General features: G+C 49.8%; 9 protein-coding genes and 1 non-coding gene across 12 annotated transcripts; 6 read left to right on the top strand and 4 right to left on the bottom strand.

Moving 5' to 3' along the window:
• Window positions 1-5: 5 nt before the first annotated feature.
• On the bottom strand, window positions 6-4,649 carry LOC117141763 (cytochrome b reductase 1). Of its 3 annotated transcripts, none has more exons than XM_033305392.1 (4): window positions 4,364-4,649; window positions 1,030-1,239; window positions 582-945; window positions 6-524 (listed from the first exon to the last, which is right to left on the bottom strand). In XM_033305392.1, exons 2-4 carry the CDS (start codon window positions 1,220-1,222, stop codon window positions 350-352), a joined length of 732 nt encoding a protein of 243 aa, XP_033161283.1. In that variant the 5' UTR covers window positions 1,223-1,239; window positions 4,364-4,649; the 3' UTR covers window positions 6-349. The 3 variants fall into 3 exon arrangements, with proteins under 3 accessions (XP_033161283.1, XP_033161282.1, XP_033161281.1); XM_033305391.1 differs by lacking the exon at window positions 4,364-4,649 and adding an exon at window positions 3,870-4,004; XM_033305390.1 differs by lacking the exon at window positions 4,364-4,649 and adding an exon at window positions 2,816-3,287.
• A 235-nt stretch (window positions 4,650-4,884) lies between these two features.
• On the top strand, window positions 4,885-6,194 carry LOC117141764 (elongator complex protein 5). The gene is made up of 3 exons (XM_033305393.1): window positions 4,885-5,054; window positions 5,124-5,769; window positions 5,842-6,194. Exons 1-3 carry the CDS (start codon window positions 5,006-5,008, stop codon window positions 5,933-5,935), a joined length of 789 nt encoding a protein of 262 aa, XP_033161284.1. The 5' UTR covers window positions 4,885-5,005; the 3' UTR covers window positions 5,936-6,194.
• LOC117141761 (xylosyltransferase oxt) lies at window positions 6,103-9,937 on the bottom strand. The gene is made up of 3 exons (XM_033305387.1): window positions 8,981-9,937; window positions 8,707-8,867; window positions 6,103-8,344 (listed from the first exon to the last, which is right to left on the bottom strand). The coding sequence occupies exons 1-3, from the start codon at window positions 9,669-9,671 to the stop codon at window positions 6,566-6,568; spliced, it is 2,631 nt and encodes an 876-aa protein (XP_033161278.1). The 5' UTR covers window positions 9,672-9,937; the 3' UTR covers window positions 6,103-6,565.
• Window positions 9,938-10,080: 143 nt separating this feature from the next.
• LOC117141765 (protein FAM98B) lies at window positions 10,081-10,842 on the top strand. The gene is made up of 2 exons (XM_033305394.1): window positions 10,081-10,529; window positions 10,591-10,842. The coding sequence occupies exons 1-2, from the start codon at window positions 10,208-10,210 to the stop codon at window positions 10,779-10,781; spliced, it is 513 nt and encodes a 170-aa protein (XP_033161285.1). The 5' UTR covers window positions 10,081-10,207; the 3' UTR covers window positions 10,782-10,842.
• LOC117141762 (protein ecdysoneless) lies at window positions 10,814-13,062 on the bottom strand. Its single transcript, XM_033305389.1, has 2 exons — window positions 12,731-13,062; window positions 10,814-12,657 (listed from the first exon to the last, which is right to left on the bottom strand). The coding sequence occupies exons 1-2, from the start codon at window positions 13,008-13,010 to the stop codon at window positions 10,883-10,885; spliced, it is 2,055 nt and encodes a 684-aa protein (XP_033161280.1). The 5' UTR covers window positions 13,011-13,062; the 3' UTR covers window positions 10,814-10,882.
• A 591-nt stretch (window positions 13,063-13,653) lies between these two features.
• On the top strand, window positions 13,654-14,965 carry LOC117140196. The gene is made up of 2 exons (XM_033302979.1): window positions 13,654-13,780; window positions 13,846-14,965. The coding sequence occupies exons 1-2, from the start codon at window positions 13,751-13,753 to the stop codon at window positions 14,707-14,709; spliced, it is 894 nt and encodes a 297-aa protein (XP_033158870.1). The 5' UTR covers window positions 13,654-13,750; the 3' UTR covers window positions 14,710-14,965.
• Window positions 14,966-15,092: 127 nt separating this feature from the next.
• On the top strand, window positions 15,093-15,772 carry LOC117140197. The gene has a single exon (XM_033302980.1). The coding sequence runs from the start codon at window positions 15,093-15,095 to the stop codon at window positions 15,750-15,752; it is 660 nt and encodes a 219-aa protein (XP_033158871.1). The 3' UTR covers window positions 15,753-15,772.
• A 265-nt stretch (window positions 15,773-16,037) lies between these two features.
• Window positions 16,038-17,051, top strand: LOC117141368. Its single transcript, XM_033304774.1, has one exon. The coding sequence runs from the start codon at window positions 16,055-16,057 to the stop codon at window positions 16,991-16,993; it is 939 nt and encodes a 312-aa protein (XP_033160665.1). The 5' UTR covers window positions 16,038-16,054; the 3' UTR covers window positions 16,994-17,051.
• Window positions 17,052-17,086: 35 nt separating this feature from the next.
• On the bottom strand, window positions 17,087-20,033 carry LOC117141367 (major royal jelly protein 1). Its single transcript, XM_033304773.1, has 3 exons — window positions 19,530-20,033; window positions 18,223-18,419; window positions 17,087-17,718 (listed from the first exon to the last, which is right to left on the bottom strand). The coding sequence occupies exons 1-3, from the start codon at window positions 19,968-19,970 to the stop codon at window positions 17,175-17,177; spliced, it is 1,182 nt and encodes a 393-aa protein (XP_033160664.1). The 5' UTR covers window positions 19,971-20,033; the 3' UTR covers window positions 17,087-17,174.
• Window positions 20,034-21,044: 1,011 nt separating this feature from the next.
• Trnac-gca lies at window positions 21,045-21,116 on the top strand. The gene has a single exon. It is a non-coding gene; the product is annotated as a tRNA-Cys (tRNA).
• The last annotated feature ends 144 nt before the right edge of the window (window positions 21,117-21,260 follow it).

Below are 21,260 nucleotides of genomic sequence, written 5' to 3' on the forward strand. Positions count from 1 at the left end.
TTATATTAATAGATATATATATTTATTTAAGCATATATAACACACATATATAGATGTATTCGTACAGTTCAAAGCAATGTTTTTCTTGAGGTTAAATACGTTATGATTTGAGCACTCGCTGAAATCATTGCACAACTGGTGACCAAAGTATACGTATGTGGATAATTCAGAGTCATACATAGTCGTTAGGTTATGTACTTGCTACAGATAATACACGCATCTTGACGAATCTCCATCTCCATCACTAACAAAGCACCATCCGTGTGATCAGGTTCGGTTTCGTTTGGTTTTGTGCACAGTTTTGAGCTTAAGTAAGCATTGCAGTTGGTTTGGGGCTTGGGAAGAGCCCTTACTCGTTGGCAGAACTGGAGTTCAGCAGAGCCGTGTCCTCGGGAATGGGCTTCCGTTTGTAGGAGGGCTCAGTGGCTAGGTAGACAACCAGCGCCCCGAAGACCACGTACAGTACTCCAATGACGTTGGCCAACACACCAGCCGGCGGCAGAGTGGAGTAAGCCGGAGTTTTGCTAGATAAGTCGTCATGGGTTAGTCAAGTGATCTATCTAGAATGCATAAACACCTACATGGCGAAGATGGCCTTCTCGGTTATGCCCATCAGGGCACTAGCAATTGCCAGAACGAAGCCAAAGAGTCCGAAGTAGATGTGTAGCGGCATCATGGCGATTCTGTAGTTCTCCCTCAACCCCGGCGCCAAAAAGGCTACAAATCCGGCCACATACTGCAGCGAGAAGATGATCACCGCGGAGAGTCCCAGCCAAGAGTGCAGGGAGTACATGTTGGGAATGGGCGGATTGGCCAAGTTGTGCGAATCGAAGACCGTCTTCAGGGCAATCACTGTCAGAATGAATGCGCCCATGTGGATGCCGGCGTGGGTGAGCTTCAGAGTCTTCTTGCGCGTGGTGCGGAAACCACGATAGATCAGAATGGCTGTGGGATTGAATTGAGTTGGATTATCATTTCGAAACCAGTCAATGGGAGTGGCGTGGCACCTCTTCCGCTGCATTTACTCACAGTTGCCATACAGGTAAATGAAGCCAATGGTCATGAACAGCGGATGCCAGTTGAACTCCACGCCGGGATTGGAGGTGCCGGCCAGGCCACCGAAGTGCTGGCCAATCCAGGTGGCCACCAGGACGATCATGGTCAGGCCACACAGCTGGGTGAGCACATAGAGAACCTTGAAGTTGATCAGCGCCGGATCCATGTTGGCCTTGCCACTGCCTGAAAAATCCAATACAAGTTCGGGATGAGCTAAAAATAGAGGCCATTTTACGCACAGCACGCATTTTTGGCGATCTAATCGCATAATTCATTCAAGGGTAGAGATATCGGGGCATCGAAATGGGAAGGGGATCTCAAGCACTCGTGTATATTTTCCATACTTTTGGTTTATAGCCCCTGCTGCTGCGTAAACATGATTCAATTACATGTTCCACCTGCCCGCAGATTAAAATAACCCCCAAGCACTTGCTGATAACATACGACCAGAAGTTTAGGGAGCCAGTAGGCTTCCCAAAAACCCACAATACCAGTAGTACATCTGATCCGCTTCGATGGCAGCCGCACTCGTTGGGTAAACAAACAGTTCCTTTGCCGCCAGCCATCCGATACTGCGATAAACAAGATCTCATCATATCGGCTGGGTCCCGAGTTAATGGGAACGGCCGGTTCCCAGGCACTGGGACACACCCACGACCCCTTTCGCCGGCCACTCATCAGGCGTAATTTGGCTAATTCATGCGTAAAAATTCGCGCTTGTTTACCCAACATTAATTTGCACCGTCGGAGCGTTCTGCCCACTTTATCTGTCGCCTTATCAGTATGTTCTCCAGATAGTCCGACCATCTGATATTAAATCGCTTTAAATAGCATCGTACAAGTTCCTCGTGCTAGATGTTGCAGCATGATACATTAAATAAATTAAAGTTCAATTCATTTTACGGAACGTGCGGGTAGTGAAAGTGTTCTTAGTTTGGTATGGTATAGATGGATCTTGACTAAGATACATGATAATGGACCACCCGATTCTTTGAAAGGCTAGTTTGAATGGGCAATGCCTCCAACTTCTGGCCGTAAACTTGGAGGTGCAGATGCACTCGATAAGGGCCGCTATCAGCCGCCCTAATTGGGGTTTGGTATGCAAATGGTGTTTTAATTTCGACTAAGCAAATGAGCCAGACTGCCAAGTGTTAGCTTGTAAATTGGCTGATAAGTGCGCCGGAGACACTTGCAGCTGGCAATCGCAATTATAAATGCTCGTAACTGGCAGCAGCCACGCGTCCCCTGTTACTCAATGGGCTCCAGTTGGAGTGCTCCATTTCGACTCGGCTCGGATCCCAGAGCTGAAATTAATTGGCACATTAGCTTTGACTATGACTGTTAATTATTAGGGTTAAGTGGGCGTGCCGAAGACGCTGGCCAGCAAAGCGTTGCAGCAGATCGTGCGCAAAATTTGAAATAAACGCAAATAGGCGCACCAAAAGACCGAAAGTAAAACCCGGGCAGATGACTTTGAATTTGGAAAAGCGTACAAGTCCGAAGACAGCGGAGCAAAATAAATAAAGTCTGGAAAACCAAAGTGAAATTCAGCTGGTTACTGGTTACTAGTGGCTGCTTGCTGATCGCGGATCGTGATGGCGATGGTGATGGTGAAAACCGGGCGGGGAAAGGGGACGGCTGCAGTCTGTCTTTCGGTGCGTTTTGCTTTAACTTTTACTATAACTAAACACTCGGCTTGTTGGTTTTACTTGGCACTAATCAAACTTGCAGCCAAAATCCAATGCCATGCACAGTCTACCTGTTGGTGGTGAAGTTGCCGCCGCCGTTGGAGTGGCCAACTCAATGCCAGCGATGGTTGTTGCAGGTTGCACTTGTTCTGCTGTCGCAGGTGTTGCAGTTGTTGTTGGTGTCGCTGCCACTGGCTTTTCCCCATTAGTCACCGCGATCACTGTGGTCGCCGTGGAGATGGTGGTCGGAACGGCGGCCTGTGGCTGCTCCGGAATCGCTGGCTCCACCTGGACAACTCCGCTCTCCGGCTTGGTCGCCTGCTCCACGTCCGTGTCCTTCGACATGGTCTGTGCACTTTAAATCAATAATTCACCAATGGTTCAACCACAAAAACACATGCAACGTATAATGGACGGTGTTAATTGCCCTAAGACACAGCACAGAAACACTGGTAACTGCCAGTAACTAACTACTAGTAACTAATCCACACGACACCGCGTTAATACAACCGAACACTTCGGCGTGCAATGCGCAACTGAATTTAAAGTTTTCCAGCCGCCGCCCGGCGATGGTTAGGAAAAGCTTTTTTCGCTCGCAAATCTCTCGCATGCGACATAGCACACATATTCCTCTGTTCGGTGTGGATAATTGTTTGGTTCTCGATGCGGATTGGATTCCAGTGGGGTTGGGTTTGCTTTTGGCTTTGCCTTTGGGTGCCAGCGAATGCTGGTTAGTATGCCGGACCAGGTCGATCGCTTCTGTTTGGGAAGGGGGTGCATTGATGCCTCTTTGCATTTCGCATTCCTCGGATCTATTCAAACCATTGTCACTGCGCGGCATTTCAATTGCGACTTTGACTTTGATGTTCTGTGCATAGTAATGGGATGGTGCAGTAGAACTGCTTCAATTGGGACTACTTTTTGCCAGAAGGAGTGGAATCCAAAACGTAGAAGGGTTTACTACAAGTTTTTTTGGTAAGTTTTGTTAGTAAAAACCATTTCTTAGTTTCGAAATTACATATACAGTAAAGTGAAACCTTTAAGGACAACAAGTAATTTTCCCTCTTAAAGCGCTTAAGTTCATTCTGTGCAATTATGACTGTATGTATGTGCACTTCAACTCACCCAGTGAGAACAACATGGCGTATACTTGATTGATGCTTCACCCTGCTCAGATAATGCCTGTTTCAATACCGCCTGCACTTATCTTTAGCAGCAATTAGTGACTTTAAAGCGATGACGCTGGTTTTTTCCCGATTTCTTCTTATTTTCGTGCCTACTGCCACGCACTTTACTCTACTTGTTGAACAAACTGCTTGAAATGCAGGAAGCTGGGCCTTCCATATGGAGGAAAAGCCGTGGAAATTCTGCACAGGCTGCGTGGGCGTGAAAGCCCTAAGCCCCCCCACTTTGCCCTTCCATTGACCATTTCCACGAGCTTTCCGTTGGAAGCTTAAAACAGTAAACGCCGAAACACACATGCAAACAAACTTTCGGGCACACACAACTGTAGGAAAACCACTTGTTGGATATTGTATTAATGGAAAGCCACAGCCAAATTATAACTGTTTGTTAACTACATTTTAAGACGTGGCTGAAATACAAAGAGATAAACTTACAGATTTGAAATGAATCAGTAGTCCAATAATGTGTTTTGTTTGGAATATTTCCAAAATGTCTTCAACGGGAGAGGCAAGAACAATAACAGAAACGGCACAAACACAAAGAGATAATTTGGCAGCAAAAAAGAGCGGAATGCTGTGCGAATTTACTACGTCAGCATTATTATTAACTAGTTAAACTTAAAGCGGCACATTCATTGATACTTAATTTAGTACATCTCGTCAAGGACAAGGTCAAACTTTCACTATCAAAGGGTTTTAAACTGTAACTCGATCTGTTAACCGCTTTGTTTTTCTGTTTACTCATTTGGAAAAAAGCGGGACAACCAGGGATGCGGGAATCATACTGTAGCTGCACGTGCCGAAAAAATAATGTGCGTAAATATACGTTCAAATAATGATAGAAACTACCGAATATGTTAGTTTTAATTTAACAAATTTACAAACTTTATATTCATATTCAACTAGAGCTTGGAAAACATTTACTTCGAAGCCCTGGATTTCCATACGCCGGCAGTGTGACCCCATTGAAGACGATTGAAACACCCTAACGCCTTCTTCTCGGCAGCACTGGCAGCTTCAAAAAAAAGCTTTAATTTAAAACAACATTTAAGTAGTCCCACAATAAATGCTAACAACATGCTCTCCAACCTGGTGGTCACCAAGCAGAAAGTGGTCCTCATAATAGGTGAGTACACACTGACTACCCCATCGCCTGCCAACAAATGCAACCGCCAATCTCCCTCCTCATCCACAGATGAGCTAAATCGGGAGCGCATTGCCCCCAAGTTCATCGGCAGCCTGCTGCACGAGCAGGGACAGGGGGCGGATACCATCAAGGCCCTCCCCACCGGCGTCAGCCTGAAGCACGTGGGCACCTTCGAGGCACTGATCGACAAGTACGCCAACAACAACACTGGGAGTACTACGGATCCCAACTTCACTGGCTTTAACGTGATCCTGCCCACATTGGCCGACCTGCTGTGCTATCAGACGCCCGCTTTCATATTTGGCTTCCTCAACCGCCTACGACGCTCGGAAAATGTGCGTAGGGTGTTCCTTTGGGCCTCCCCGCAGCACCTGCAGGATCCGCATGCCGACTACATCCTGGCTGGCTGCGAGTACCTGGCCGAGCTGGTCCTCCGACTGGAATCGGACAAACTACTCTCGCTGATATCACGCAAGCCGGGCGGAGGGGTGACCAACAGGCGCTACTCCTGTGAAGTCAGCAAAACCCAATTTAAAGTGACGCCGCTCGACGGAGGACTTCCTGCAGGTGCCTCCCCCAAGCAGCCCTCGCCCGAGGCGGAGCAGATCCCAGAGCCGGCCAGCAGCACCTTTAAAATCGAGCTTGACGAGGATGAAGTGCTAGCCCGCAATGCACTCACCCTGCCATACGAACGGTAAGTGTTAACCATTATCGGGGTCATTGCGTTGCATTTCCTTATTGATATGTTCGTATGTTCGAATTGCAGCACATCCGAGCCGCCTGAGGGAAACATTATATACACGCCCGATGCCGACGACGATTTCGACGAGGAGGATCCGGACGAGGATCTGTGCATCTAGGCTGCCCGCCAGCAGCGAACGGCAGTACAAATAGCCTTGGCTTTAAGTCTCCTTAAGTCTAACCTACTAAAACCATAAAATACCTGGAATTCCGGCCCCAAAGTTCCGCCTAGGGGTGTGTTCAACCTCGCCAGAGGAGCAGAATGAATCTTTGAACGACCACTTAGTACACGTAGAATTGCTCATTTATTTTGGATAACTTGATATGTGAATCAAAACATCGAAGAAACTTGTGAATACATACAACTGATTCAATTGCTATCTGGTGGTGCCCTAGCTTATGACTTAGTTAAGGAATTGCGTCTAGCTAACCTTATGTACAGTTAAATCTGGATTACCTCCACGATATTTGGCTGCAATGCGATCTTTTGGTGTCCAGTGCGTGGCGTATATACAAGGCGTTCAACCTATCTAACTTAACTATTATTATGAAAATCAAATACAAGTGGAGCGGCAGAGTTCCGCTCCGGTCAAGATGGCGCTTAAAAGTTCACATTATCACAACAATCTATAAGAAAACATCGAGATGAAAAAGGAGCTATCAAAAAATAGTTAATTGCGGTTCGACATCTAAATCTCGGCGAGTATTTACACTAGAGAATTAATAACAAATTAATGCATGGCAATGGCTCATTTGAGCAGGGCATCCACATCGCTCTTGGGGTCGGGTGCCAGCGAGCTCCAGGGCACATCGCTGCACAGCGGCAGGGAAACTTCGCTGTCCGCCTCCACCACGCAGCTCTCGCGCAGTTGAAAGAATTGGCCCACCAAACCGTCAATCCAGCTGTGCAGCTCCTGTCCCAGCATTTTCCCCTTGGCCAGGGACTCCTCGCGCATGGTGAACTGCTCGTCGTCGGTTTGAAGGTGCTGCTGCCACTCCACGGGCATCTCAAAATCTTCAGGCAGAGCTACAGTCAAGCCGGCATTTAGCGCTTCAGCTTCTGTGGACTTTGCCAGCGGATAGCCCTTGTAGTAGGCCAGTGGGGCTATTAGGAATTTCAACTGCGCATAAATCGAGTTGCGGCCTATTAACTTGGCTGTCCAGATGCCTGGTGTGATCGGATGTTTGAGCAGGGTTTTCGAGTGGTTTATCACGTCGCTGGTGGAATCCTCCACATGCAATTCATTAAAATCTTGCAATCGGCCCAGCGGATCTATCCACAGCAAGGTAAGGTTGTAGGAATGGGACGAGGCACCCGAATCAGCGTTGGCTTGGAGTGTGTAGCTCAAGAGCAAGTCGCTTTGGGGACCCAATAGCTTTCCAAAGTTGCGGGCAATCTGCTCCTTTTGATCGAAATCCGTTGAGACCTCAAAGTTGCGTAATCGCTTGCTGAAGCGAGCATTCCTCGCCAGCTTTCCTTGCTGCGTCGGTCGCACTCTCGTCTCCAAGTGCAGCGGCTTTCCAGTAGATCCTCTGGCTCTGTAGCGCACCAGGAAACCCTTGTACTGGTCCCGGTGGAGGTAGTGAGTGAGTTCTATCAACTCCAGGGGATCCAATTTGGCTTGACGAGCAGACAGACGCATTACGCTGTCTCCAATGCTTCTGGCCAAGTCGTCTCCTGATCCATGGACATCCTCGTGGTGATACAAGGACTGCCAGTAGCCGTGCAAATTGGCGTATTCGCTGGTGTATGGCCCATAGAGCCACTCTTCTAGCTGGAGCAGCACCGCCTGGTTGATAACGGGCTCAAACTTGCGGGCGAAGAACAGTGATTTCTGCTCCGTGGCCTGCAGCCTGGGCCAATCTTCCGGCTTAAAGTCGTTTGGACTGCATCCGCACCAATCCACCACATGCTTGTACTGGCATTTGCATCCCTGCTTCCGCTTCCAGTTGGTGACGTGCAGGTTGTTGTCCACATAGCTCGTGCAATGCTTGGTGTTCCTGAGGACCGTGTGGAAAAACGACTCCGCCGGCAGGAGCGTGTGTCTGAAGAGCTTCAGAAGAGCCTGCAACAGCTCATCGTCTTCCCTGGGATGGGTCACATAGGCCACAAAAGGTCGAGATAGCGCCACCCAGTCACTGCCTCCGTCCACTTGAATGCCAGCTGGCAACTTCCGATCTCCTATTCTCCACATGTGCGTGTCGCACTCGACGAACGTCTTGTCCAAGCCCTGCTTCTGGATGAACTTCTGTGTCTCCCGGCCGTGGCCCTTAACAAAGTTCCTGCCCGGATTGGCGCTCAGGAAATCCACCAACTTGTCGAGGGTCTTCACTGGAAAATCACTTTCGCTAAGGTTGATCACAAAGTCCCAGTGCCAGTTGGACTGCAGTAGGTCCTCCATGCACTGGAGCAGCATGGTCAGGAGAGAGGCTCCACCCCATATGGTGGAGAATCGCTTCCGAGCCAAACGTATGTTGGGAAACTTTGACTCCAGCTCCAGCAGCTTCCGGTACAGGTAATCTTGGCGCTAATAAAGAAACAGACGGTTAATTGAAGTAAACCAAATTCTACGAGTATGATACGCATATCTTTTCATAAAACGCGAAAGGCACACCAGCACTTTGTAAGTGGGCTGGGCAATTAGAGCACAATGTAAATTAAATGCAGTGCTGATTGTGCACATGACAAGCCAGTTCAAATAACCAGTAACTGTGTATGCAGTTCAAGGCGTGTCTGAAATAGCTTGCCTGCTTTTAGCTGCATGCCGTCGCCGTACCATAAACATATCAATCAGTGGCCAACTATTTTGGCCGCCAGTGTGTTAAATTGTGCAAATTAGCGCAATTAAACGCGCGCGCTTTTATTGCCGAGTTCCGGCCATTGACCCACCTCGTCCACATGGATGTAGTAGACGTGCTCCGGCGCATAGAGCGCCTTCAGAAGCCGGTGCACCTGACGCAGCGCTCTTCCGTTGAGCGTCAGCAGAAATGCGATCCGCACGCGCTTCGTTTCCTCCGGCGGAGTGGTGGCCGCCAGTTGAGCGGTGAACTCTGCAAGAGATGCAATAGGTAGCAAATATACAATATAAGGATTATGTTACCAAACTGGCATAAGCATAAATGAATAGATAATGCAAAGAATAGAGTCCCTACTCCGCACTCACTGGCTATTCCGGTCTCGTATATGTTCATGGCATAGAATCCGCCACAGATTTCCTTGGCGTTGCCCAGGCACTTGGTGTTGCAACTGGAGTCCGGCAGCTTGGCCGCTCTTGGAGGCGTATCGTAACCGCAGAAGCACTCGCGTCCGTACTGCACCCCTGCGTACGGATAACCGCTTTGCAGACATAGCTCCACGCATTTGGCCGGAGAATTGGAGGTCTTGGAGCTGCTGTAGTAGCCGGCCAGCAGGCGGCGATCCTTCTCATCCTTGAAGCATCCCAGAGAAACGTTGGCCGTGTGATTACCAGCTGGACAGCTGCTCCGGAGCTGCGGCGCATAGAAGCGTCCAGCTTGGATTGCGCAGGCGATGTGCGCGATATGTTCTCGACAGTCTTTCGTTTTGGCGCGCTGCAGGGCGGAGATGGCCTCTCTGGCGAGAATGTCGCACTCTGGCTGGAAGCCCAGTTGCTGGGCAGTAAGCTTGGTCTTGCTGGGCGGTTGGACCCGTGCCTGAGTATGCGGGGGCGGAGGATTGGCAGGCGCTTCAGCCGCATCGAATCCGGATCCGGAACCGCCGCCCACGATGTCCAGGGACTTGTAGGCTAGGAACAACTGGATGGCCACAATGAGCAGCAGGATGAGGAAGAATGCGCGATAGCGCTTCAGCCAGCGGGCGGACACAGACTGCTCCATGGCTAGTGGGATCTCCAGGGGCTTTTGCTCCAACCGCCGCTGCCAAAGACGAGATGCTGCTCCTCTGGATTCTGGACGTGCGTGATCCGTGATGCGCTGTGGTGACGAGGCGGGGACATGTTCTGCTCTCTAGTGCTGGCGGGCGAAGCATTGGGACTTGTTCGTGGGGCTAATTAATAACATTTTTCCGCGGAAAAGTCGCCCCCGCTCGAGCAGTGTGACCGTACTACGACGGGAGGATAAATACTGCAGCTATGGGCGCACTCAGCAGGTCTTCGATTCAGTGACTTCTAGGTTGTAAAACAGTGCAAGGAATTAACATTATTAATTTGTAACCACCATTAACATATTATAATTTAATAACTTCTTAAACCTGATTTGATACCGATATATGTGTGCTTATATGTGGTGCATTTGTTTCGATAACGTGACTTGACCAAAATCACTGTCAAAATCACACATCAACAGCTGTGTTGGGCGCACTAACATATGAAAAATTCAGACGAAGGGAGTTTATTTGTATAAATACCGGAACAATGGTGGATCCCAACCGAAAGATAAACCGTCTGGTCGAAAGGGACCTGAACTTCCTGGAGTCCTGCGAGCTTGAGTTCGCAGACCGCTTCACTGACGACGACCCAGAGTTCATGGCGCACTGCAGCAAGCCTGTGCCAGAGCCGCCAATCGTGGAGAACTGGATGGGCGGTGGTGGAGGAGGGGGCGGCTTCCAGGGCGGAGGAGGCGGTGGTCATTCCTACCACAATCGCTACAACGGACATCGAAGAGGAGGCGGCGACAGGGGCTGGCAGCGACGAGGAGGAGCTGGCTACCACAACAACCGGGACAGGGGATTCAGGGGTAATACCCGGGAAGAAGCTCAGTTCCTATTTATAGCTTACCAACGCATTTGTTCCCACAGACAACCGGCGCAACAACAGATACGATCCAATCGAGCGCAGGGATCGGTACGAAGGAGGCGGAGGGTCCGGAGGATCTGGGGGCTACAAGCGCTCCCATGACCATAACCAGAGGAATGATACTCCCAACAATGAACCACCCATGAAGGTCAGACGCGACTATGGAAACTTTGTGCCTGCATCCAAGGATTAGTTATCGAAAATAGCAAATAAGAATACCCTGCATTACATTGAAATATTCACATTGACGTTTATTTAATGGACTTAAGACTACACTAATTCCTGTAATTCCGCTTACACGGCCGACTCGGATATATCCTTCTGTTCCTTGTCCTCGCCAGCCGACATGCCCACGCCTATGGCGCTAAACAGATTGGATACAGGACCTGCGCCGCCCACCTGCGATTGGTAGCTATCCATCATGTTGCGCAGCGTGTTTACGTTTATATTAATGGGCTCAAAGTCCTCAATGTCGTCGAAATCGTCCTCGTCCGCCTGTGGGGCTGTCTTCTTCTTGCCGTGGAAGGACTTGCCCACGCTGGTCTGCGCCAACTCGCGGTCCATCTGCTCCATATACGACTGAATCTGTCGGTCGAGTGGGAACACACTGCCGCCTCCGGCAAGTGCATTTAGATTCCTCTCCATGTCGTCCTCGTCCGCGTAATCGCTCATCTCCGAGGTGGAGTCCCAGTTGTCCTCGGGTATTACGAAGTCCAGGAAATTCCGGACATGTGTGCTGTCCGGTTCCTCCGGCTGGATGACGGAATTCCGCTGGCACGCCTTGCGCATGGAGGGATTCTTCTTGACCTTTGCTCCTAGTCCTGTGGAACCCTTTGCCTGCGGTGGCGGCTCGTCATCGTCTGAGTCCAGCTCCGGCTCCTCGAGCCCTCGGTGCTCAATGCCCTCGTAGTTGGACTGTCGATCTAAGAACTCCGCCAGCTGCTTGGTGAACTCCTCGGCATTCATTTGTCCGTTCGGTTTGTAGAGCTTCTTGGGTCCGTAGCGATCCTGCAGCATGGAGTCCAGATCCTCAGCGCTGATATTCAACCACTCATCCGAGTCGCTGGGCTGCAGGTTGTTCTCCTCATCGCGCAGCTCCTCTGAAGCAGCCTCCGCTGGATGGAGCAACAGGTCGAGGATCTCGGCACCCGCTCTGGAGGCTGTGCGGAAACGCTCCTGGTTCCCACGGAAGTACACCTTGGCCTTGTTCAGCAGCTCCTGGTACTCGGCACTGCCCTCGATGTTGTCCCGGAAGTAGCCCTTGCTCTGCAAGCTCCGCAGATACGACCGCCAGGCAGGAAGGTCCTCCAGCTGTTGGCCCTCTACCCGCTTGGCTTGAGTGGCCAGGATCTCCAGTCCACTGGCCAGCTTCAAGCCCAATAGCTGCTCCTTATACCGTTCCGGCTCGGATACAGGATCCGTGAGATGCCAGCCGAGTCTCTTCTCGGGCAGATACTGCTGGTGCGACAACATGGCGTACAGACAGCGGGTGAAACGCACGTTGGTGCGCACGCGTGTGGCCTCCGGTGGGAAATATCGCATGGTGCGAAGTGCCTTGATGTCCAGCGAGTCCCGCTCGCAGAAAGCCCGAACCGCCGAGGAGAGCAGCCTTGGCTTCTGCTTCAGAAGCTGTGCAGCGCTGTGCGGGAGCTCCAGCACCTGGCGATGAATGGAGAAGTGCGGCTGTGCGATCTGGTACTCCTTCAGCCGCGCGTCAATGCACGACTGTATCTCCGGCGAGCAGCGGTACAGGGTGGGATTCATTCGTATACGTTGCACAGCCATGGCCATGGTCAGTGGCTTGTCCTGGCTGCTGGCGACGGAGTTCTGGAGGAGCTGCAGGTGACCACCGACCAGGTAAACGCGCTGCTCGCAGGTTTCCGGAGTCGCCCAGTCGGGCAGGGCGTCCGCCGCCTCGATGAGCAGGAACTCGCCATCCGAATCGCTTACCCGTGCAATGCAGTCGCCGCGAGCACGTGTGATCTCCGTGAGCAGATAGACGACGAACCACTCGTCGCTGATGTTGTCGCCATAGTGGGTTACGCCGTGGAAGTGCGGTGGGAGGTCGCCTGGGCGGGGACATGGAAATGGATGATTTCGAATTGCAGAAACAAAGCTATTTATAGAACATTGTGCGCATACCCAGTTCCGCCTCCTCCTCCGGGTTGGTCTCCTCGTTTAGCAGGCGCTCCTCGGCGCCGCCCAGCCGCACCTGCAGCTGAAACTCGTCCTTGTGCCACAGATAGCTGCGCTCCAAGGACTTCTCTCTCACAATGGCCGAGATCTCGTTGCGGATCTGGAGCATCAGTTTGCGCAGCGCACCCTCATCTTGCACGTTGTCGGGGATCTTGGGAAAGATGTAGTACTCCACGAAGTCCTCCTCGCGGACGAACTCCAGATTGCTGCCTGGAATCTTGCTCATCCTTTGTCCTTTTGCTCCTCCTCCTTTTCTTTATTTGTTAGGGCGTTAGAGGTGACACTATCGAATAGAGTGCGTTCTTCCCACCTGACTATCGTTCAAGGAAGTTCGTTCACACTGGGAGCGCAGCAGGGTTCCGCATCAGAGGGCGGTGGATGACGTGGCTAAGCGCTTAGCAGTGACCCAACCCATTCCCGTTATTCATCTCAGCGATTTTCTATGAATATCAAAACAAATCGTAGCTGAACCAAAAATCAGATATAAAATTAAATATCTATGTTATATATTAACTTCCCTAATTACAAGTGCATATTTACAAATTAAAGCTTGCGGTCAGTTTTATTGAAAGAAATGGTATTCAAATATTTACTCTAGAGCACTTTAAAGTGCTCGGAATAAGTCGGCCGCCTTGTTTACCCATTAAACACCCACTCCACTCGAAGCTAGTTGGACCAATTTCTAGTAAATGTGGTTCACTCACCCATCATTGCGGCATTCCAATCCGCGTAGTTGTTGTAATTAGAAACGCCGCTGCGATTGCCACTTTGCCCAACTCCCATCGCCTTTTGAAAGTTGATAGATAGACAAACAGACACTCAAAAGATATAAAACGCTATCTAAAGTCTGCTATTTCGGGGCTTTTATTGCTGTCACCATATGAGTCTGAATCAGACAATCGAAGATTCTCGTGGAAGTTGGACCTAAACTAACCAGAAACAAAGAGAAAGAGGGAATACATCGTCATGTTCTTGGAAAAAATACTAGTGAGCATGGTAGGTGGTTTTTCTGAATAGGATAAACTTAAGTGAATGGCATTTGATTTTTATGCACCCCACAGTTACTGCTCAACCTGGTGGCTCTGCTCATGGGAGCCACTGTGATCACCCGGCGCATCCAGCCGCGGGAGACGAACTCCTGCGAGGGCCGCCAGAGTCCCGGGCCCATCTGCGAGTCCTGCGAGCTGCTGGCCACCTGCGTGCGCCACTCCAACGGATGGGTGAACATCCCCGTGGAGTCGTGCGACGTGGCCAATGGATACTACTGCAACGCCCGTCTGGGGAGCTGCACCAACGAGACGGGCCCGTGTCATCCGTTCGGCATCGAGGGCAACTTCCAGTGCACCTCGCAGGGCATCTTCCCGGATCCGTACGACTGCCAGAAGTACCACATGTGCTACTTCGTGGGAGCCACTCTGGTGGCTGCTGCCGTGGATTGCGGCAACGACAAGGCCTTCGATGCGACGACTGGCCAGTGCACTTTGACCCTGACTGACTCCGTCTGCCTGCAGCGACAGTACTACTGCCCCAATGCCGGACACGTGGCCGCCTGGCCCACCAATCCCAATATCTTCTACGTGTGCAAGTCGACGGTTAACCAGAACCTGAACGACACCATCGTCATCTACCCCTCGCTGCACAGGTGCAACGATGGCGAGACCTTCGTGGACTACGTCTGCCGCAGCGGATCGAATGTCCTGCCGCCCAGCACCGATGATCCTTCGGTGATCATCGAGGATCCCAACGACGACGACTTCTCGGTGCTGCCCAACACCTGCCAGCACGTGGGCTTGATGGCCGATGGAAACGACTGCCGGAAGTACTACTACTGCTCGGCTCTGAATGGCACCCTGCGGCACATGGACTGCCCCAATGGGACTTACTACCGCCCAGAACTATCCTCCTGCGTCCTGGGAAGCTGCTAAGGAAGATACATTCCTCTACTTTATTTATTCCTCTTCAATGGATTACATTTAATAAACAACTGGAATTTACCATGGAATAACAATCTATTTGACTTGAATTTATGAATTCCCATTTTAAAAAGTATCAGTTGATAATAAAGATTCAACCACCATGTCCGTGGGTAATTAAACCAGAATGAGTTTTTTGTTTTTCAAATAAAACTGCAATGAAGAGGGACTGGTAGTGTCTTGGTTCTTTCTTGCCAAGTGCTGTGACTAGGTCATACATGATTTTTTCGGGGTAACATTGCAGTTTATCTATTAATTATACCGAAACATTCTGCGTCCGGTTGTGAGGTGCTATATAAGGCGGAGTGAAGAGGTCTACTTAGAAAGTTTGAAACATGGATTCATCTCCACTGTTTATCTGCCTCCTAGTTTTCCTGTTGTTTCAAACGGGAAAAGGGTTGGGGAACGGCAGTTATCTGGAGCCAAGATTGGATGCAGCTGCTGAATCCTGTCCAGATGATTACTACTATAATGAAACTATCCAAGCCTGCGTATCTACAGACACTACTAGCTGTACCAATCACCAGATCGGCAAATGTCCGATGACTACAGATGTGGATGAGTTTTGCCTGTGCAAAGATAAGCACCTTCAGATCTGGAAATGTCCCGAAGGAACCTACTTCGATGCCAACCGATTGGTCTGCCGTGTGGGAACCGTTGAGTGCCAGGAGGATTATGCTGCATCCGCATGTCCCAACAGCACGGCAAGCGATGTCTTCTGCCTCTGCATCGATGGCAAATGGCAACTTAACTTCTGTCCCACGGGCTTTACCTTTGATGACGAGCTGCAGATTTGCCTGAACACCGGATCTGATGACGGCGAGTTGCCCAGCTCGTCTGGAAAGTGCCAGCGGCTTGGATTGTTTGGGGATCCCGCCGACTGCTCTGGGTACTATCATTGTCCCGAAAAGGGCAGTGATATTGAGTATTTCAGATGCTCCGGAGGAACCATCTTCAATCTAATTTCCTTTGCCTGCGTTGCTGGAGCTTGTTGACCCAACATATTATAGTTATTGCAGCCTATCTTGGAATAAAACTGATTAGCTTGAAACTATTTTCAATGAATTCCGGATCTATCAGTTCTCAGTTTTGATGATAATCTTGCAATAATTACAATTTTGGCTACGCTTAGTAAGTTTTCTAAAATTATTATAACGTCGTAATATTTTGGTTCTTTATCAAGTCGATAATACTTATTAGAGCTTATCTGTTTAATTAAGAAAAAGACACTTGTCTGGCTGATTAGGCGGTGCTATAAAAGATAGTCCCTCAGATGACCCAGCCAACAGTCTTCAAGATGAGGTCTTTAGTACCGGTTTGTCTACTCCTGCTCGCTCTGGCGATCGGATCGGCTAGGGCCAATGATAATCCCTGCCAGGATGTGCGCATTCCCGGCTTCGTTTGCATGAACTGCACCACCTTGGGCTACTGCATCCGCGATGCCACCGGCAGCTGGGAAACGATGTCGATGCTGGGCTGCCAATCGGATTACAATTTCTACTGCAGCGACGAGGGAACCTTCGGATGCACCTTCCAGTCGCAGTGCCAGGTGCCCAAGAGGGGTCCCTTCAGCTGTCAGCAGGCGGGCCTGTTCCCGGATCCGTACGACTGCAGGAGGTACCACGAGTGCAGCGATCAGAGTGTGGACACCCCTCGCCTCTGCTCCAACGGAGCGGGTTACTCCACCCTCACGGGCACCTGTGTCCTGCCCCGGGAGAGCGAGCAGTGCATCAAGGAGCAGTTCACCTGCAGTCGGTCGGGTCAAGTGGGTGGATGGGCGCCTGACAACCGGTACTTCTACGTCTGCGTCAATGACACGGCCAACTCGCTGTATCCGCTGATGATGAAGTGTCACGAGGGATTCGTTTTCAACACCTACAGCTGTGTGCCCGACACCAGGAGCATGAGGATTCAGGCGAAGAAGTCTCACACGTGTATGAACAACGATAGGTACCAATGCCCCTTCCGAACCTCTGAGGTGGAATACTGCAAGTGCGTCGATGGAGAACTGGAGGTGATGACCTGTCCCGCCGGCTTCCACATTGATCCCAAGATCCTGACCTGCGTGACTGATAGGATCTATCAGTGCTCGGACTTTGAGATCCTCAGCTGTCCCAATGTCTCCACCAAGGATGAGTACTGCATATGCATCGATCGCCAGCTGCAGATCTACAGCTGTCCAATAGGACAGTATTTCAATGCTGAGACTCGAAAGTGCCAATCAGATTCCGAGTAATGAATTGTATCATAGTTTCAATATTGATTAAAGTAAAGGCCTATTTAAAAAATGAAAATCATTCTGCACATTTTAAGATAAACTTCAAATAACTATAAACATTCACCAAATTTTAATGAGACCCAGTAACGACAACAAATCAGTTTGAATCTTAAGCCTAAGAAAGTGGAGGGATCCGGACTCAGTCGTCACATTCCCGCACCACAGGATGCAGGACGATCGAGGCTCCGTTGCAGCCCGTGCGATCCGAGATGAAGTCGTGGAAGTTGCTCTCCAGCGCCCACATGAATCGCTTGTGACCGGGTAGCACTTGGGTGGACAGGCGGCAGTCGCCTCCCCGCTGCACCTCCTGCAGATTGGCGGCCTTGAAGCAGGTCTCCGAGTCCCACAGATAAATGTCGTTCTCGCCCTTGTAGCGGAAGAAGAGCGAGGTGCCTCCGTCGGCGCCCAGCAGCACCGCCTGTTTGCCATAGGGCTTGGGCCCCACGTCGATGATGGAGCCCGCTCCCTGGCCCACGCGCAGGTACTCGCCCTTGATGGAGTACAGGCGGGGGGAGCTCAGGTAGCTGAAGAACAGGGTGGAGGTGCCATCCGGCTTCGCGGTGAGCGCCACGTACAGCACATCGCTGGTGGGGGCGGTGGCCTTGGGCAGGACGATGCGGTAGGACTTGTTGCCGGTGATGTCGTACACCAGGATACTACGTGCTCCAGCATCGGCCACATAGCTATGGTTGGAAGTGAAGGAAATATAGTGCGGAGTGAGATTAGATATCATGTATACAATGCGATTTTAATTGGCTGGTGAATGGTTGGTTCATATAGCCACACTTCTTAGAACTACCTTGAGCAGATAAGATATGAGCCTCTAAGTGGCTAATGCCCTTTTAATTGGCTCAATGATCGCTGATTGAAAGCATGATTGAAAGTATGTGGTAAAGGTACTTCGATTGCACATCAAACTCTTGATTCAGTTCGATGATTTCAACGAATATTTTATGACTGCAATATGAATCTGTGAATATCATTGTGCTGATAAATAATGGTTAGTAACAATGGTTAATATTAATGTAATGTGTGGTATTAATTTCATAGTTGATGTATTTCACAAAGTGATTAAGCACAACTGATTTCACAGATAAAGTATCCGCGAATTGAGCTTAAATGTATCTGAATAAAATGGTGATTAAGGAGTTTTTCCACAAACTAAATGAATAGGCGATGGAACTCACACGAAAGGCTTGTTGTCCTTGGAGTAGTCGACCACGATGAACTGCAGGCGGCTCTCGGAGGTGACCAGGTCGCTGAGGTCGATGCTCTTGACCACCTTGTGGTTGGCCGTGTTTATGGCCACGATCTTGGGACTGCATCTGCGGATGGGCTGCTCCAGGGTGTTGACAATGCCCACGTCCAAGGCCCACAGAAGTCCCTGCGAACGGAGAAGACAATTATTAATTGCTATCAATTGCGGCTCGTGTTGATTGTTTTTAATGTTTTCATTTGCTTTTTTCATTTGGCGGCTAATTGAAATGTTGGCGGCGTTAAAAATTCCACATTCGCAAATATGTGGCCGTAAAATGAGTATCAGCGAAAAGCACTGAATGGAAAATTGCGCAAATAAATAAATGCAGTCGCCTCGTTTGTTTGCCGTTTGTTATTGTTTCGTCGACTTTTGTGTAAATAAAATAAAGAAATGATTTGCATAAATGCAGCTAAACGGGAATGGCATTTAAATGAGAACGAATCGACGACGCCAACAATAATTGAAGGAAATTATTAAGTTGCAGCTTATCGCAAGTAGGTCATGTGAATATTTTATGGCATCATTGTAATATCTGCCATTTAAAATTAAAGCTCACAACTTCTGAAGTGCAATCGAAATGCACAAAACAAGGCTGGATGGCCTGTTCCCAGCACTTCCAAATTATTTCCGAGAACTTTCCACTGCATTTGCCTGTCACTTTTCAGCTGCAGTCCTTGTCCTTTATAATATTCCATTTACCCCACCGCTTTTTCAGCGTTTCCGTATCCGTTTATTCTACCCTTCAGTTGGCGCCGCCTATGGCCGGCCATGAATTTTATTTGGAGCTCTTCGCTTTTGTCGCCCCGTTTATTTGATTAAAAAAGCAATTTTTGGTCGACAGTTAAAAAAACCAGTTAAAAAAGTGCGTCCGGCAAAGGGTTAATGGGAACACGATACCCTGGAGTTAAACTACTGATTCTGATCGACTTTTTAAGAAGGGCTAGTTGTTACGCAAATATTTAATATGCTACTGCACATTAATATCAATATCAGATGCTAAACTAAATCATTTTTAGAAAAATCGAATAGCCCTAAGAGCACTGCAGTGCTACCCTGTAATCCACCTACGATACAAATGTGAATTAAGCATTTAGCTGAAATCGAGCAGAGAGTGGGTCAAAGTGCTATGCCTCCATGGTGGCCAACAACTAGCAGTCCGTAATTAAAGGCAGAACTGGCAGTTTGGATGAGCACCGAAAAAATGTCCAAAACAATAAGGGTGTTAATTGCACTCACGTTCTGATCGACGGCTATGTCCACGACGGACTGCAGCGCCTGGCAGTTGCCCTCCTCCTGGATGGCCCAGCAGGGATAGGGTGCGATCTTGGTCAGGCACTCGCCCTTCTTCAGGTTGACCTTGCCGAGGGTGAAGGGCACGCCCTGCTTGTACCTGGGCAGCGCCACGAAGGCGGAGTCCCGCTGCAGCTGGGCCCGGGTCACGATCACGTTCCGGGGCACATAGCGGCCGGACTGGACGTAGATGTTCTTGGTGGACTCGCAGGGCCAGTGGAGGCTGCTGCCGCTGAGCTGGAAGGTCAGTTCGCTCAGTGGGTTCTTGTCGCACTTGGTGTCGCCAATGGAGTTGGAGGCGTCCGTCGACTCGTCGGTGGAGGAGCTGTATCCCGCCAGGACCACGGCGGCCGAGGCGACGAGGAGCAGCAGGTGCAGCTGCGACATTTTCCGGCTTTTCTTACTGCGCTTTCCACAAACTGAGCTTCTGCACTCGATTCACCACGTCGGCCAGAACATAAAACTGTCTGAGCGACGGCAGACCTGCATTTATATATATTATACCCACCGACTTATGCAGCCAGCGTGTGGAGCGTGTTGCGGCAAGGTCGTTGGATGCTTGACACGGGGGGGAACAAGTGTCTGTCTGGAGTGGCTACCACCCAGCCAGCACGTCTGGCCCACGCCGGAAGTTGGCCAGACCTCTAAGCCCGCTCCGCCACTCGGTTTCTAAGCAATGCGGAAAGCGATGCGGAAATGAAATGCAAACTTAACCCCTTCTACAATGTGAGCTCAATCTGGATAACTTCAAATCAAATATTCCAGATTTTAACTCCACTTGTTTTCACTTTAATTGTCTTGACAACAGTTTGTTCTATTATGGCTATCTAAGCCTGTCTAATTAATCACTTTTACCCCTTTTATTGCTTTTATTTTCCTAGTATCACTTTGTTTCATGATAGCCATTTATGGGCACCTAATTAGTCACTCAAGTCCGTTCAATAAAATGGGTTAAAGTTGCGAAATTGCTTCTGTCACTCATCGGTCGCTCTTGTGCATCCGACGGAGTAGCAAGTTTCACCCCTCGGCAGGCAAAGTTCAGAGGTCGCTGCGAAACAGTTGCCAAAGTGGCCCAAAAGTTCAATATCAATGCTGACGTCTGTGACCTGCATATCTGCGACCGAGAAAGTTTCAGTTACTTGGCTCCAGTTACCAGCTATTTTCGGCTGACAAAAACATCTGTCAGCCCGCCTGCAGCTATCAGTTGCTTTTGGGGGGAGGGGCGGGCGAAAGGAGAAAGTTGGGGAGTTGGGACACATTACGCGCAGATAAGATTGCAAGTTGCCGGAGAATCAGCAGAGCCCCATCGCCGTGTGATTCACACCCAGAGTTTCGCGGAGCTGTGTCTACAAGCACTCAGTTCCAAATTGATTTCATTTCTATTTTAAGATAAATGCAAAGGCGGAATTTTATCGCAGCAGGGCACTTCAAAAGGCGCTCTGAGTTCGCCAATTTCAAGTCGGGGGTATAGCTCAGGGGTAGAGCATTCGACTGCAGATCGAGAGGTCCCCGGTTCAAATCCGGGTGCCCCCTGGAACAAAATTTTTTGCCATATTTTTTTTTTAGTGGCTGCTTAAGGCTCTTTGTGAACTTAGGTGGACTTTTTTGCACGGTGACTGCAGGGGGGGGTGGGGGGATTAGAGGTGTATCCGCCAGACGTGGTCGATGACCCCGTAT

This window comes from Drosophila mauritiana, chromosome 3L, assembly GCF_004382145.1.
Source record: "Drosophila mauritiana strain mau12 chromosome 3L, ASM438214v1, whole genome shotgun sequence".
Lineage (NCBI taxonomy): Eukaryota > Metazoa > Arthropoda > Insecta > Diptera > Drosophilidae > Drosophila > Drosophila mauritiana.